The following is a 15,296-nucleotide window of genomic DNA, read 5'->3' as shown; positions in this document are numbered from 1 at the left end:
TTTCAGTGTTAAGCTCCTTGCTGTTTCCATTCCTGATTTTGATTAATACCCAATAAAGGAGAAATATCCTAATGCCTGCTGAAGATTCATGTGGCATTGAAGTTTCATTATTCTTAATTATTGGTTCTGATGAGATGTTCATTGTAAAAAAATTGTCTGGATTTGCTGAAATCTATGTTTTGTAAATGCTAAACATGGCCATTGTTTTCCCTTTTATATTCCAGAAATAAGTCAGATATCACAGCAGGAACCTGTTGGAGATTCTGCCACCTCAACTACTAGGTTTACCAATAGTGAAAAAATGCCAAAAGAAAAAGCTGTTCTTCTGAAATCAAAACCTACAAAATCAGCAGCATCGGTCCAGTGTACCTCAAAAGAAGGGGTTTCTCCAGCTGAAGCCCCAGTCATACTTAGCTCTCCTCGAACTACCAAAACTGATGGATATGAATTGTTGTGGCGACCACGGCATGATAACAAAACACCTATCCTCTACTATATTGTAAAGTATCGCAAGGTTAGCATATTCCAGATTTTTTTTTTCTATATTCCCTCTGTATTAACAGCAATATCAATCTACAGTTTCCATAGAAAGTTATCTTATAAAGGATATCTTATATTTTTTTGCCTGCTTATGTAACATCAGCCTTTTCTTCCTTTCATAATGGACAGAAGTGTTGTCCTGTGCACTGGTGCTAAAGGTTGTGGACAGGAGGGTGCATTGTAAGTATTAATATAAAGAAACACCATGTAGATAATTTACAACACTGTAAATGAAGATGAAAATCCGCAAAGAAGAAATCTGAAGTACTGGACAGAGGCTGTTGATGAACAAAATATATAGCTAAACTTGTAGTTACCAACTCTGAGCATGTATATATTTTAGCTGTGGTATTTGCATTTTTCTTACTTTTCATATAATTATTCTTGTGAAACTCTTAATTAACACTTTATTTCTTAACAGTAAGAGATAAAATGAGAGATGCTACTGAATTTTTTTTGGAGCAAATCATTTAAAATTAACACACCGCTTTTACTTTATTTTTCTCAGGGACGCAAACTGCAGGCCTCACTAATACACCAAGGAGTCATTTCTTTCTTGCTCTGCTGATTGGAGCAGTTTGTTTTTCAAGAGCATCTTTAGAATTCTTAGGTCAGAAGAAGTCACTGTTGGCCTTTACACTTAGCAGTAATATGATTTTAGTACAGGATAAATTTTTGATCAACTAGGCAGTATTTGTATTTGTATAGGCCTTTTTATACAGGGTGAGAGAGTTTTTCCTTTTAACTCCCACCACTTATTTGACTGGCAACATGATGCCTTGAAATAAGATGTTCATGTAACAGAAGAAACTGGTTGTAGCAACTCTGTAGTTATCATGACTTCTTTAGACACATCCCAGAGCTCCTGTCTTCACTTGAGACAAGGTTTCATGTCACAGTTTTGCGAGAATCCAAAATTGCTATCAAAATAATGTGGACTGCTTTGTCATCATTTGATGAATGATCATATTGTAAAGCTTGTTAATCTTGTAGCTTGGTATGCAAAGTTAATACTTTTAGACATTGATTTATATCAAAACAACTTGAAATCCCACTTATATGTGTTCACAGCCCACATTTTTTACAGAAATGTAGATGCCATGAACTGAGTATTTCCATGTCTCCTTTTTCTCCACAAATATAACAGTATTTTTTAAACAAATAGCACTTGGATTTTACATATTCTATGTATGTTTATGGGAAATACAACATGCACAATGTGGTACAAATTTTCAAGTTTAGTATCCTGAATATAAAAATATAGTTTATATATCAAACAATTACATTAAATAAATGTAATTTTATATGTGTTTAGTTTTTGTTAAAAATATGACCATAAGCTGCTGAGTTTCAAGGAATTTAATATCACTAATTTTGTCCATATTATCATAAATAAACAGACCAAATTAAAGCAGAAGTCCAAAAATTAATGTAAGACAAATAAATATGCTATATTATAAGCCAGTGATGGCTAACCTTTCCGTCCTCACGTGCCAAAAGTGTGCACGCACACATGCACGCACACACTCGTGCCAGCACCCAAAAGGCAATGCACGTGGTCCCCCCCACGGCCCCTCTGCATGTGCACGCAACCCCCCATGCTGTGTACTGCAAATTTTTCTGCGCATGCACGCATGTCTCCTCCTACTTTCTTAATATTAATTTGGAGTTCCCCAATTTGTTGCCCTCCAGATATGTAAAGCCCATAATTGTTTGATAGTCAAATATTGAAAAAGGTGCTATATATTCTGTTGCTTGTTTGTGAGATATGTGGCTATGCAATGTAATTTAATTAATTCATCCATCCATCCATCTTAGGCACAATCTTTTTATAGCCCTTTACCTCCCATTAAACTTGTCATATCTACTGATGATTGTGCTCATCTTTTGTTTTAAACAGGTAATGAATTTTTCAGATAACTGGATAATCCGAGATGTCGCTGCCAGCCAGTATCATTTGAGCCTAACAAAATTGGATCCAGGAAGTTTATATGAAGTGGAAATGGCTGCTTATAATTGTGCTGGAGAGGGCCAGACAGCCATGGTGACGTTCAGAACTGGTAAAGAATAACTGTCTTTTAGAATGCAATTGTTATAAAGTGACTGATTTATCCTGATACTAAGGAGATCTTTTCCAGGCTGATGTTCTCTTGATGTGATGGACTCCGCAAACATGTTGGTTGGGATTCCATATTGAAAAAAAGCTATTTTTAATATGCTTTTAGCATTTAGTTATCTATGCTTTCTTTCTATAAATACTTCCTTTTCTAGCGATCAGTAATGTGCCTTTTGATAGGTATTTAATGATGTGTTTTAGAGTATACATATTATGACACCAAGGTCTGGGTGGTTAGAATCCCTAATATGGTCTTATTTCTTTTAATGTCATGTCCATTTCATATGTAAACTCTCTGTTTAGAAACAAATTCATCCACACAATCATATTCTTAAGAAAACTTAACATGGAACAGCTAACTGAAACTTTCAACTTCTTATAGTGAAAACATTTTCTCAAAAAGAAAGCATTCAGCTTGCCATATTCATGTTAGCTAAAGCAACGTAATTCCTTGGAATGCACATTCCCAGAGTGATGAAGTTTATGTAATATCAGTAGCCACTTAATATAATTCTCCTTGGCTAATTATTTTTGTTTTGCTTAGGACGACGACCAAAACCAGATATTGTTGCCAGTAAAGAACAGCAGTTCCCGAAGGATGACCCAGGCATTGGCGCTCGAAGTAGCAACCAGTCAGATAATAATCGCCTGTCCCGTGAGTCATCTCAAAATTGTAGTAACAATATTTTGGGGATCTAGAAGCCAGTCCGTTTGAAGAAAAGAACTGGAAAAGACCAGACAGCAATATTGAAGAAAAGTCAGAAACAAGACTATACAAATAACAAAAGAGAGAGTATTTATTCTCTCACTTGTCTCCAGTCCTTATTAGGTCATCTCTCTCTCCAGAGACAGTGTTTTTTTTGGCATAAAGTATTTCACATATTATTAGGGAACAACATTTTTATATTTTTAAAAAATGTTTTTAACTAAAAGGATAATGAAATAAAATAAACAATTGGGATTTCTAGCTGTTCTGTGACATACCAGATGTTTATATGGGCTGATTGAGCATTTGATGAATCCAGGGTAGATATTGGCTATAAGTGGAAACTTTAAAAACAATTCTTATTCATATCTTACACATTCATAACCCTAACCCACCTCCTGTTACTAATATATTATGTTTCTTCCAAAGGAAGAGAGTTCTACAGTAAAGACAATATTGCCCCCCTAAAAAAAAGATAAACAGAAAAAAATATAAATTTGGGGGTAGAAATCCTATGCAGTGCCCAATTTCCTCTCTTGTCAATCAAGGTTTATAAAGTCCAGCTAAAACCAAACCTTATGATTCTCTTACTGTTCCTCAAATAAAGATCTGTGTTTGTATCAAGGATTTAGATAATCAAATATGCAAGAAGGCATATTTGATTTTCTAAATCCTTGATAAGCATCATACTTCAAAGGAGAGCAAAGTCAAAAAGAGAAATTTATTAATAACTATTGATTAAAGATAGTTGCATTGCATGTATACAATTATTAGATTCCCCTATGTATGCCAACCATTCTCTTATCTCTCAGAGAAACATATTCCACTCTCTCTTTCCAACACAAACATCAGAAACAAACACCATTTCTAAAAGCCAGGATAGAGTGAGGATATGAGAAACTGAAAGCAAAAGAAGAAAGGGGAAAAGAACCCTGGGTGGAGATCAGTTTTTTATTTTTATTTATTTATTTTTGTCAATTGCTTACAAGATAATAGGTATAAGTAAAAACATAGTTATGAATACATGGATACACATAAGAAAAATAAAAAATAAAAGAAACAATAGGACAGGGATGGTACGCACATTGGTGCGTTTATGCACGCCCCCTACAGACCTCTTAGGAAAGGGGTGAGGTCAATAGTAGACAGTCTAAGGTTAAAGTTTTTGGGGTTTAGGGAAGAAACCACAGAGTCATCTAGAGTATTCCAGACATTTGACCACTCTGTTGCTGAAGTCGTATTTCCTGCAATCAAGTTTGGTGCGATTAACCTTGAGTTTGTATCTATTGTTTGCTCTTGTGTTGTTATGGTTGAAGCTGAAGTATTCAGGATATTGCAATGTATGATTTTATATACTATACTTAGATGGGACTGAAGGCGGCGTAGTTCTAGGTTTTCTAGGTCTAGAATTTCAAGTCTGGTGGCATAAGGTATTCTGCAACGAGTAGAGGAGTGGAGAACTCTTCTTGTGAAATATTTCTGGACTTTCTCAACTGTGTTAATATCAGATACGTAATGTGGGTTCCAGACTGATGAGCTGTATTCGAGTATTGGTCTAGCAAATGTTTTGTATGCTCTAGTTAGTAGTGTCATATTACCAGAGAAAAAGCTACGTAGGATTAGGTTAACAACTCTTAATGCCTTTTTGGCTATGTAGTTACAGTGGGCTCTAGCACTTAGATCATTAGAGATGAGTACTCCAAGATCCTTGACAGAGTTTGAATCATCAACAAGGTCTTGACTATTCAGCCTGTATTTTGTTTTCTGATTTTTTTTAGCCAATATGTAGGACAGACATTTATTTTTTGAGATTTGAAGTTGAAGGATCATCCATCAACAATGGACAGGGACTCTCTCCAAATTGAGAAATGCTATTTTTACAACCTATAAAAAAGTTAAAATTCACCAACCAAATGTCCCTTCCCAAGCAATGGCTAACTTAAAGGACATTTGCAGCACCTCTGCATTAATTAGTTTTCAACAGTTTTATTTTTCAATCAATATAAAATGCTTTCCCCCCTCAGATTGGGTTCTGATTGAGGCAACAAGCACTTGAGTAGGTAAGGAACACATGAGCTCAGAGATGCATCCCAAGGATTAACTGCCACCTTATTCAGCTCTCTGGGTGGTGCCACCTCGTAAATTTTCTCACACTTGATCACCACTGCTTCTGGTTGGTAATGTCAGGCATCTTTTGTGGGCTGGGAAACTTCCCTATCCCTCTTCTAAGCAAGTAACCACCACACTTCACTAAAGGCTGAATATGGAGGCCATCATCGCCAAAGAGTCCCAGCCTGGATGTGGCTAAATCCTTCTGATAGGCCAGGAAAGATTCCAGATCACTGCTCTTCTCTGCTTAGGATTTAGGACTTTTTTTTTTAACAACTGGTTTTCATGAACTTTACCAAACTAATAAAGGAGAATATTTGCAGCTCAGGGTTGAAATGAGGAGTACTTGGTACTATCTGAGCTTGTTTGTTTTCTTGCGGGTGTTTCGTTACCCAAACTAAGTAACATCAAAGGTGCATTAATGATTTGAGTCATGAAAGAAAACAGCAAATTTCAGAAAGCACCAATGCCCCTCACTTTACCAATCTGGCTAAATTCCTTCCTTTATTCACTTATTGGAGTATAACCCTCTTCTTTTTATGGGTGGTGATAGAAAAAAACAATGTTTTTTTAAAAAGTAAAATAAAATAATTACTTCATGAAATAGTTGTAGTTTTTCTGATTTTTATGAGGAAATTATTGATTTTCCATTCACAAATGCTGAATGTGACATTAAACACTAGAAGCAAACCACAGTGGTTTCAGCTTTACTCTTCCAATCTGAAGCTGAGGTTGATTTCATGCCAGTTATATAACATTCTTATTCTTTACAGCTCCTGAGGCTCCAGATCGTCCCACAATCTCAGTAGCATCTGAGACATCTGCCTATGTGACTTGGATCCCACGTGGGAATGGTGGTTTTCCTATTCAGGCATTCAGAGTGGAGTATAAGAAACTGAAGAAACTTGGAGACTGGATGTTAGCCAGGAGTGACATTCCCCCTTCTCGTCTCTCTGTGGAAATTAAAGACTTAGAAAAAGGTAGATTTACCCTTCCAAACATGCATGTCTTTTTGTACAGGTAATCCTTGAGTTACAACTGTTCATTTAGTGTAGAGGTGCTATTCGACCGGTTCGCACCTATTTGGGCGAACCGGTAGTGGTTATTTGGCATGGGTCACCGAACCGGTGGCAATCCCTGGCTGGCCACGCCCCCAACCCGGTCACCCAGTCGCTCACTTGCGATCGCTCTCCTAGCTTTCCGTTTCCTACATCCTCTTTCTCCCCAGGGAAAAGGAAGAAAGGCATGGACGCTGCAAGTATCACTTTCCCCGTGTGAGTAAAGTGCCTGGAGTGAGAAAGAGTGCAGTCTGACAGAGGGGGTGGGGGTGAATTGAGCCTTGGAGCACTTTTGCAACGTAAAAGAAATGCATTTTGGGAGCAGCAGGTCCTTTAAAAACTTCTCCAAGGATTCTCCATGGACCAAGTATCACTTTCCCCTTGTGAGTTAAAGTGCTGGAGTGAGGAGTGCGGTCTGACAGATGGGGTGGAGGTGAATTGAGCCTTGGAGCACTTTTGCAAGGTAAAAGAATCCACTCAAGCCTTGGAGAAATTTAAAGGAGCTGCTTCCAAAATGCTTGTCTTTTAAGTGCTCTGTGTGTGTGTGTGTGTGTGTGTGTGTGTGTGAGAGAGAGAGAGAGAGAGAGAAAGAAAGAGGAAGAGAGAGAAAGAAAGAAAAAAAATAGGAAGAGAGAGAGAGAGAGAGATAAAACTTTGTGCTATTATTTTTAATTGTTCCATTATTTATCATGTGTTAATATTTTACACTGTCCCTAAACCTAGAGTGATTTTTCTGCCTTTCTTTTGTCCAGGGCTACCACATATTTGTCAGGGTTTACATGCATTCAATGTCAATAGTCCAGGGCATAAAATACACATGTGTTTAACAAGAGTTGAAAGGGACCTTGGAGGTCTTCTAGTCCAACCCCCACCTCAGGCAAGAAAACTGAGGATGCCAAACTCTGAGTAGAAATCCTGGGAAAGGTGTCAGAATAATACTTAGAAGGGACCTTGGGGTGAACCCTATACCATTTCAGAGAAATGACTGTCCAGTCTTTTCTCAAAAACTTCCAGTGATTGAGCACCCAGAACTTCTGGAGACAGGCAGTTCCACTGGTTAATTGTTCTCACTGTCAGGAAGTTTCTCCTTAGTTTTAGGTTGCTTCTCTCTGTTCAGTTTCCATCCATTGCTTCTTGTTTGCATTCTGCTTCTTTGGAAAATACATTGTCCCCCTTTCTTTGTGGCAGCCCCTTAAAAGCCTGTTGCCTACCACACTCTTGAGTAACGCATGTGAGCCATTTCCTCCTTTCAGTGGTCCATGAAACCATCTATAGTATGCATATAATAAAGTCAAAAATGGTGAACAACATTTTTACAGAACTATAGATAAGTTGAGGCTGGGTGACAAGGAATGGCTGGGAGGGGAGGGACCAGGTGAGGCACCCCTTGATGTGAGTGACATTGAGTTGGCCACGCCCACCCAGTCACATGACCACCAAGCATGCCCACCCAGTCACATGACCACCAAGCACGCCCAGCTAGTCACATGACAACTAAGCCACACCCACCGTCACATGACCACAAGCCACACCCACCAAATAAACCACGCCCACAGAACCAGTAGTTAAAAAAAAAATTGAATTCCACCACTGATTTAGTGACTTGAAAGTTATAATATCACTGAAAAAGCGATTTATGACCATTTTTCACACACACAACCTTTACAATATTCCCATGGTCACATGATCAGAATTTGGATGCTGGGCAACTGCTTCATATTTATGATGGTTGCAGGGTTCCAGGGTCATGGGATCCCTTTTGCGACCTTCTGACAAGCAAAGTCAATGGAGAAGCCGGATTCGCTTAACAACCCTGTTATTGACTTAACATCTGTAGTGATTCACTTAACTGTGGCAAGAAAGGATGTACAATGGGGCAAAATTCACTTAACAACTGTCTCATTTAGCAACATAAATTTTGGGCTCCATTGTGGCCATAAGTCAAGGACTGCCTGTACTTTCTGTAGTGGCTTATATGCTTGTAACTAAACATTTTATTATCCATACCAAGGAGAAAGAAAATACAGGTAGTCCTTGACTTACGAGCACAATGGAGTCCAAATTTTCTGTTGCTAAGCAAGAACGTTCTGCCCCTTTTTATGACCTTTCTTGCCACAGTTGTTAAGTGAGTCACTTTGTTAAGTGTTGACTGCTTGTCAGAAGGTCGCAAAAGGGGATCACATGACTCCAGGACACTGCAACAATCCTAATTACATGCTAGAAGAGCCGCGATGGCGCAGTGGTAAGAATGCAGTACTGCAGGCTACTTCTGCTGATCACCAGCTGCCAGCAGTTTGGCAGTTTGGGTCTCACCGGCTCAGGTTTGACTCAGCCTTCCATCCTTCCAAGATCAGTAAAATGAGGACCCAGATTGTTGGTGACAATATGCTGACTCTGTACACCACTTAGAGAGGGCTGTAAAGTACTGTGAAGCGGTATATGCTATTGCTCGTTACCAAGCATCCGAATTTTGATCTTGTGACCCTGGGGATGCTACAGTGGTTGTAAGTGTGAAAAACGGTCATAAGTCATTTTTTCAGGACCTCTGTAACTTTAAACGGTCACTGAACAAATAGTTGTATGTCAAAGATATTTCTGCAATAATTTTATTTTGCCTGAAGGCTGCTCTTCAATAACTGCCTTAAACTGTGTTTTGCCAATCTGCCCTTTTCTCAGTACCAGGGCATTTCAGAGCAGGAGAAGGTTGAAATCCCTTAATATCAGTGAGATGACACTGATCACCCCACATCCTTTGAATACTGTTATCAGTCATATGTGATTGCACCTTCCAGATTTTTCCTCCATTAGTCACATGGTGTTTGGCAAATGGAAGTTCTCCATCTGCTGCAAACCCAGGGGTAAAGTGGGAAAAAGTTGGTACCCAGGGATTCATGTGTCCTTGGTGTTCTCTGAACTTCCTTGTTTTCTTGCAGACGTTTCATTACCCAGCTAGGTAACATCATCAGTGCTAGATGATCTTACTAGCAAGCTTAGAGGTCACCAAGGACCCCTAATTTCAACCCTGAGTTACACATATTCTCCTTTATTGATCCATATGTATTGCTAATGTGAAAGATGGGTTATTTCTCTCTATGGAAGGATGTATATCCCCATTTGGCACAATCAACCTTTTGTTTCTTCTCCTAAAGGCAAACATAATTCCCATTTGTGTTTTTTCTCCCTATGTCTAAATATTTATTTTTTCTTTATTTATCATCTCCATCTGCCATCTCTCTCACATAGGGGCTTTGGGTGGTGTACAATAAAATATTAAAAGCATAAAATTTTTAAAAGGCAAAAACTGTTAAAATTAATTAAAAAGCAGGGGAGGGCTTCAGATTGCAAACCAGCCCCAGGACTGCAAGCTCCTTTGTGCCCCCACAAGCAAGGCTGCAGGGCCATGTTTTTAAAAACCCTTCCTGAAGGCCAAGAAATATGTACTCTTCAGTCTTCTTTTGGGGTAAAACAAGTAAAATAGTCATTAAGTACCTTTTGAAACTTCACTGGCATGTAACATATGATCTTTTTCATGTCATTACATTTTTCATATGGTCTTTTCATTCAATACAAGATATTCACTGTTATTAGGATAGACTTCATTGCCTGAAGGGAAAAAATGAAAATAGTTGTTTTTTTTTTTGCTATGTTGCTTACATCAGTGGATTAAGGAAATGCCAATAGAATATAATGCCCAGTTTTCAGGAAGAAATGAACCAATGGTCAGCTAGCTAACCATTTTTTCTCAATTGCTTTTCATCCAATCCTTTAGGCACATCTTACAAATTCCGGGTGCGAGCATTGAACATACTGGGGGAGAGTGAACCTAGTGCTGCATCTAAACCATATGTGGTATCAGGTTACAGCAATCGTGCATATGAGCGTCCTGTTGCAGGTCCATATATCACTTTCACTGATGCCATTAATGAAACAACCATCATGCTAAAGTGGATGGTAAGCATGAGACAAAAATCGTATAACTGGCGTGCAAAGATGGGACTATTTTTTTTAAATTGCAGTAGACTTTTATCTAATTAAAATTGTACAATATTTCTCAGAAGACAGTTCCTATGATGTTATTTTTATTGCTAGTGCAAATCATGCCTTAAATGATGCAAATTTAACACCTTAAATTTCTTTATTGCTGTATATAACATGGGAATGTTTAGTGCTTTTAGACATGTGGGAGCTTGATTAGTTTTCATGCTAATTGGCATGAAAAATATAAATTTAAGCAAATTGAAAATGAAAATAAGTTAAATCTGAATATATAAAGACAAATAATCTTCTGTACTAATAATGATCCTTCAGCCTTTCACACCTATTAATTGATTGTCTTTTATCAGAACTTTGTGCAGGTAGCTGGTAAGTCAATAAGTGCAAAATTTACACTTACATATGGAGGTAGTCTTACCTGTAGATTTGGCATATGGATGCCAATTAGATCCACGACAAAACCTCCACTTTCTTTCTAGATCCATCTTGACAGCTATTCTGCATCGGCCATTTAATCAGCAAGTTCTAGAAAAGCAAAAAAGTATTTCCTCTTCCTTTCCCTGAATCAACAATTTCCTTATAGTTATTCTATTACAAGAGTGGTTTTGAGAACTACCTCTGGTTTTGGTTTTGTTTATTTCATTTTCCACTTTGCTGTTGTTGTTTTTGCAGTATATCCCAGCCAGCAATAACAATACACCAATTCATGGATTTTACATATATTATCGACCAACTGATAGCGATAATGACAGTGATTATAAGAAAGATGTGGTGGAAGGTAAGGAATGATTACTGGATTAGATTTCATTGAGTACTTCTGCAACAGGGGTGTCAAATTTATGTCATCACACCGGCATCACATGACATATTGGGACTTTTTCCCCTTCACTAAACCAGACATGAGCATGGCCACTGCGTCAGTGGTGGGATTCAAATCTTTTTACTGCCGGTTCTGTGGGCATGGCTTGGTGGGTGTGGCTTGTGGGCGTGGCAGGAGAAGGATACTGCAAAATCTCCATTCCCTCCCCCCCCACTAACCTGCTTTCCAGCTCCGTTCTCCTGTGTAGGGCAACAAAAGAAGATCCAGCTGATCAACTGGGACTCGGGAGGCAGAGAATAGATGGGAGCATGGCCAGTCAGAGGTGGTATTCTGAACTATTCAAAATTTCTGCTACCGGTTCTCCAAACTACTCAAAATTTCCACTACCGATTCTCCAGAACTGGTCAGAACCTGCTGAATACCACCTCTGCAGTGTGTGACACATCTGGCCCATGGGCCGGGAGTTTCACATCCCTCTTCTACAAGATGCCTTTATTTATTCATTTGCCAAGGAGCACAGTTGTTTATATAATAAAATACAAAGTAGTATAAACTAAGGCAGTTGATATTTTAAAAAAACAGTTTTCATATTAGTGTTAAAAGCAATATATGACCATTTCTACATGTGAAACTATGTAGTGGATATGGTGGAAGCAAAGATATTTACAAGGATAGAAAGTATACAGAGGTCTAGTGAATAACATTGATATAAATTACTGTTATTTAGTTTCTTTTGTATCTCGAGCTTTATTTCTTTGTCTTATATTTAGGAGTAATTTATTACTTCTTTCTTGCAATCTGGGTAAAATTGCTTAGCCTGAAAGGGAATAATGTGCTGGGTATGTATTTTCAAACAAGTGAGAAGAAAAGTTTCATTGTTTTCACAGATTATCATAGAGTACAATGTTCATATTAGCCTTAATATTATAAATATCTATTTACTGTATAGATTTAGGATGGCAAGAAAATAACCATTGTGTATTGTTTTTGTTCAGGTGATCGATACTGGCATTCTATCAGCCACCTACAGCCAGAAACTTCATATGACATTAAAATGCAATGTTTCAATGAAGGCGGAGAGAGTGAATTTAGTAATGTGATGATGTGTGAAACTAAAGGTAATTAGTGCTAAAGCACCTCCAGAGGATCTGTAATCACTGATTAATCTGCAATAATTTTTGAATAGAAAAGTCTCAAAACACACTGTCTTGCTAAGCAAACAGTATAAAACCAACAAAGACAAAAGTTCAGTTACAGATGCGTTATGTGCACAATTTGAGAATCAGGAATAAGTCCCTACTGGTATTGGATGACAGAAAAATTTACAAGCAAGACAGAAGATATCTAGACATTTCAGCCTAGTTGATGGGGAAAAAATGGCAGTAAAACCCAAAAATGACATTTAAAATATTTACACATTAAAGATCAAAAAGATGGGTTAACAGAATAGATCATGTTTCAGTAACTTGAAACAAATAACATAAATATGATTTTTCCCTCTGGTGGTCTCTCAGATGCTGCATTGAATAAATATGGTTTGTAAGATGTGTGGCCTTCCTAATCTGTCTGAAGCTAGTTATCAGCAGCCATAGCACTGGCCATACTGGGTAGAGCTTTTGGGCATAGATTTCACCAATCTGTGGCAGGACACAGATTCCCACTTCTTCAGTAAACAGACTTACAGTTTAATATCATTGAAATAGAAGTGATCAGCACTAAATATTAGCAGATCGGCCTACAGAATGAGACATTTGAATCTGTGATGCAGATGTAAACTCTTAGACAATAATTTATTAAGCCTGAGATACAATTTCTTGTTGTTGATCCTAGTAATGAATAACAGAAATTGTTAAAATAGCAGACCTCTTTGAGCATTGTGATCTGAATAAAAACAAGAAAGTACAGTATTCATGATCTGGGCATACAATGAAAGGGAGCATCAGGAAGGATGACTGTGTGGACTTGACTAGAAGTTTTGTGTCAGAGTGAGAAAAGAAGATAGGAATTTCCAGAGATACACATGCAATTCTTCTTTATTTACTGTGTTATTAACATATACAGTGGCTTTAGCTTAGCAAACTATACATTTATAGTTCTATAAAATTTCAAATGGAACTCTTCACAATTTCTTATTTGTTTCTCTCCCTCCCTTCCTACTTCCCTCAGGCAGTTTTTTTTCCCCTATCACTGCAAGATTTGTTTCTGTTTTAGGGAGGAAAGGAAAAATAACTGTTTTCTGGGCTTTCGAGATTCCAGTACATTTTCAAGCTGTCTTTGGTGACCTCTGGCTTTTCGTTTGAAACTTTCAGTCCCTTCCACCAGCCAGTTCTCTCAAGATAATACTAGGACCAACAACCTCTCCATTATTTAAGACTTTGTTTTGTATGCTTAAGACAGATGTTTTCATTAGGTATAAAGCTTCCTGGTGTTTGCATATCACTGAATCTAATTTTAGTCCACAGGGAAAAAAATCTTTAACTTTGAGACCATGGCTTCATCCAGAACCCATTAGGGTTAACTCATCCTTTTTCATTTGGAAAGAATTACAAATTATAATAATATAACATTATGGGAAGTTGACTATATCTCCCATCGTTCCAATCAGCAGTATTTGTGCTAGGAGGAAATGAACCATGTTGTCATTAAAATATAAAGCAATAAATTACATGAATAGAAAAAAAACAGGATGAGAAAAGTTTGGGCAGAAAGAAATTGAAGAATGAATAACGGTTTATGTAACATGAGACTCTAACAGTGCCTTTTTTCCCCCCTGAAGCTCGAAAATCAGCAGGAATGCCTGGTCGTCTTCCACCATCTACAGTATCCACAATACAGCATCCACCACTCAATAGTGGCCATACTGTCTTAGGGGCAGGAGCCATGGTGGCCCGATCCAGTGACCTATCATATTTGATTGTAGGTGTGGTGTTGTGCTCCATCGTTCTCATTATTGTGGTTTTTATTCCATTTTGCCTTTGGAGAGCTTGGTCTAAGCAAAGTAAGTACCTCCAAGAGCCAAACTGTATAAATTTTTCCAGAGAGAGTTTTTTTTCCTGCATGCACAGAATGTAATGTTTTATTTGAAACTTAATAGTCTCTAACAGAAAAAAGCAGCTGGTTGAAATATTTTAAGCTATATACAACCCCCAAATTTGGTTACCTGCAGCTTATGTTAATAATAATACAAATAATAATATAAATAGAATGTAATATAATAATATAATATAATATAATTAATATAATATAATATAATATAATATAATATAATATAATATAATATAATATAATATAATATAATATAATATAATATAATATAATATAATATAATATAATATAATATAATATAATATAATATAATATAATATAATAATATAATAATAATATAACATAACATAACATAATATAACATAATTAATATAATATATAATCCAAAATATCCTGACATCAAGGTGCCCTCCATTAATTTGCAAAAAGGATTTCATATTTTTCACAACTCCCAAGTAATGTAATTGATTAGTAGTTAGAATGCAGTATTGCAGGCTAATTCTATTGACTGCCGACTGCCAGCAATTCAGCAGTTTGAGTCTTACTGACTCAAGGTTGACTCAGTTTCTATACTTCCGAGGTCAATAAAATGAGGACCCAGATTGTTGGGGGAAGAATGCTGACTCTGTAAACTGTTTAGAGAGGGCTGTAAAGCAGTACATAAGTCTAAATGCTATTGCTATTGCATAATTGCATAGATAGGTAGACAATATATAAATGATGGATGAGAGAGAGAAGGGAGAGGGGGAGAGAGCGAGTTGTTAAGTGAAGCATCGCATAACCATGAATTGCAATTTTACTTCTGGCTTCTCTATTGACTGCTTGTCAGAAACCAGCTATGTACAATTGGTGTAAACAACCACTAGTTTCAATGCATCCAAATCTTGATTATGTAACCACGGGGTCATT

General features: G+C 37.2%; 1 protein-coding gene across 1 annotated transcript in view; it reads left to right on the top strand.

Moving 5' to 3' along the window:
* BOC (BOC cell adhesion associated, oncogene regulated) overlaps positions 1 to 15,296 on the top strand; it is a 68,862-nt gene that overhangs the window by 49,769 nt on the left and 3,797 nt on the right. Inside the window, exons 8-15 of the mRNA XM_026681745.2 lie at positions 225 to 514; positions 2,441 to 2,600; positions 3,201 to 3,311; positions 6,245 to 6,451; positions 10,299 to 10,480; positions 11,195 to 11,300; positions 12,338 to 12,460; positions 14,119 to 14,340. Of these exons, the coding sequence (XP_026537530.2) occupies positions 225 to 514; positions 2,441 to 2,600; positions 3,201 to 3,311; positions 6,245 to 6,451; positions 10,299 to 10,480; positions 11,195 to 11,300; positions 12,338 to 12,460; positions 14,119 to 14,340 (1,401 nt within the window). The remainder of the gene's footprint in view (positions 1 to 224; positions 515 to 2,440; positions 2,601 to 3,200; positions 3,312 to 6,244; positions 6,452 to 10,298; positions 10,481 to 11,194; positions 11,301 to 12,337; positions 12,461 to 14,118; positions 14,341 to 15,296) is intronic.

The sequence above is a fragment of the Notechis scutatus genome, chromosome 5, assembly GCF_049901735.1.
Source record: "Notechis scutatus isolate UNSWTSFEM ecotype Mainland chromosome 5, rNotScu1.2, whole genome shotgun sequence".
Classification (NCBI taxonomy): Eukaryota; Metazoa; Chordata; class Lepidosauria; order Squamata; family Elapidae; genus Notechis; species Notechis scutatus.
This window is presented reverse-complemented; position numbering and strand designations above follow the sequence as displayed.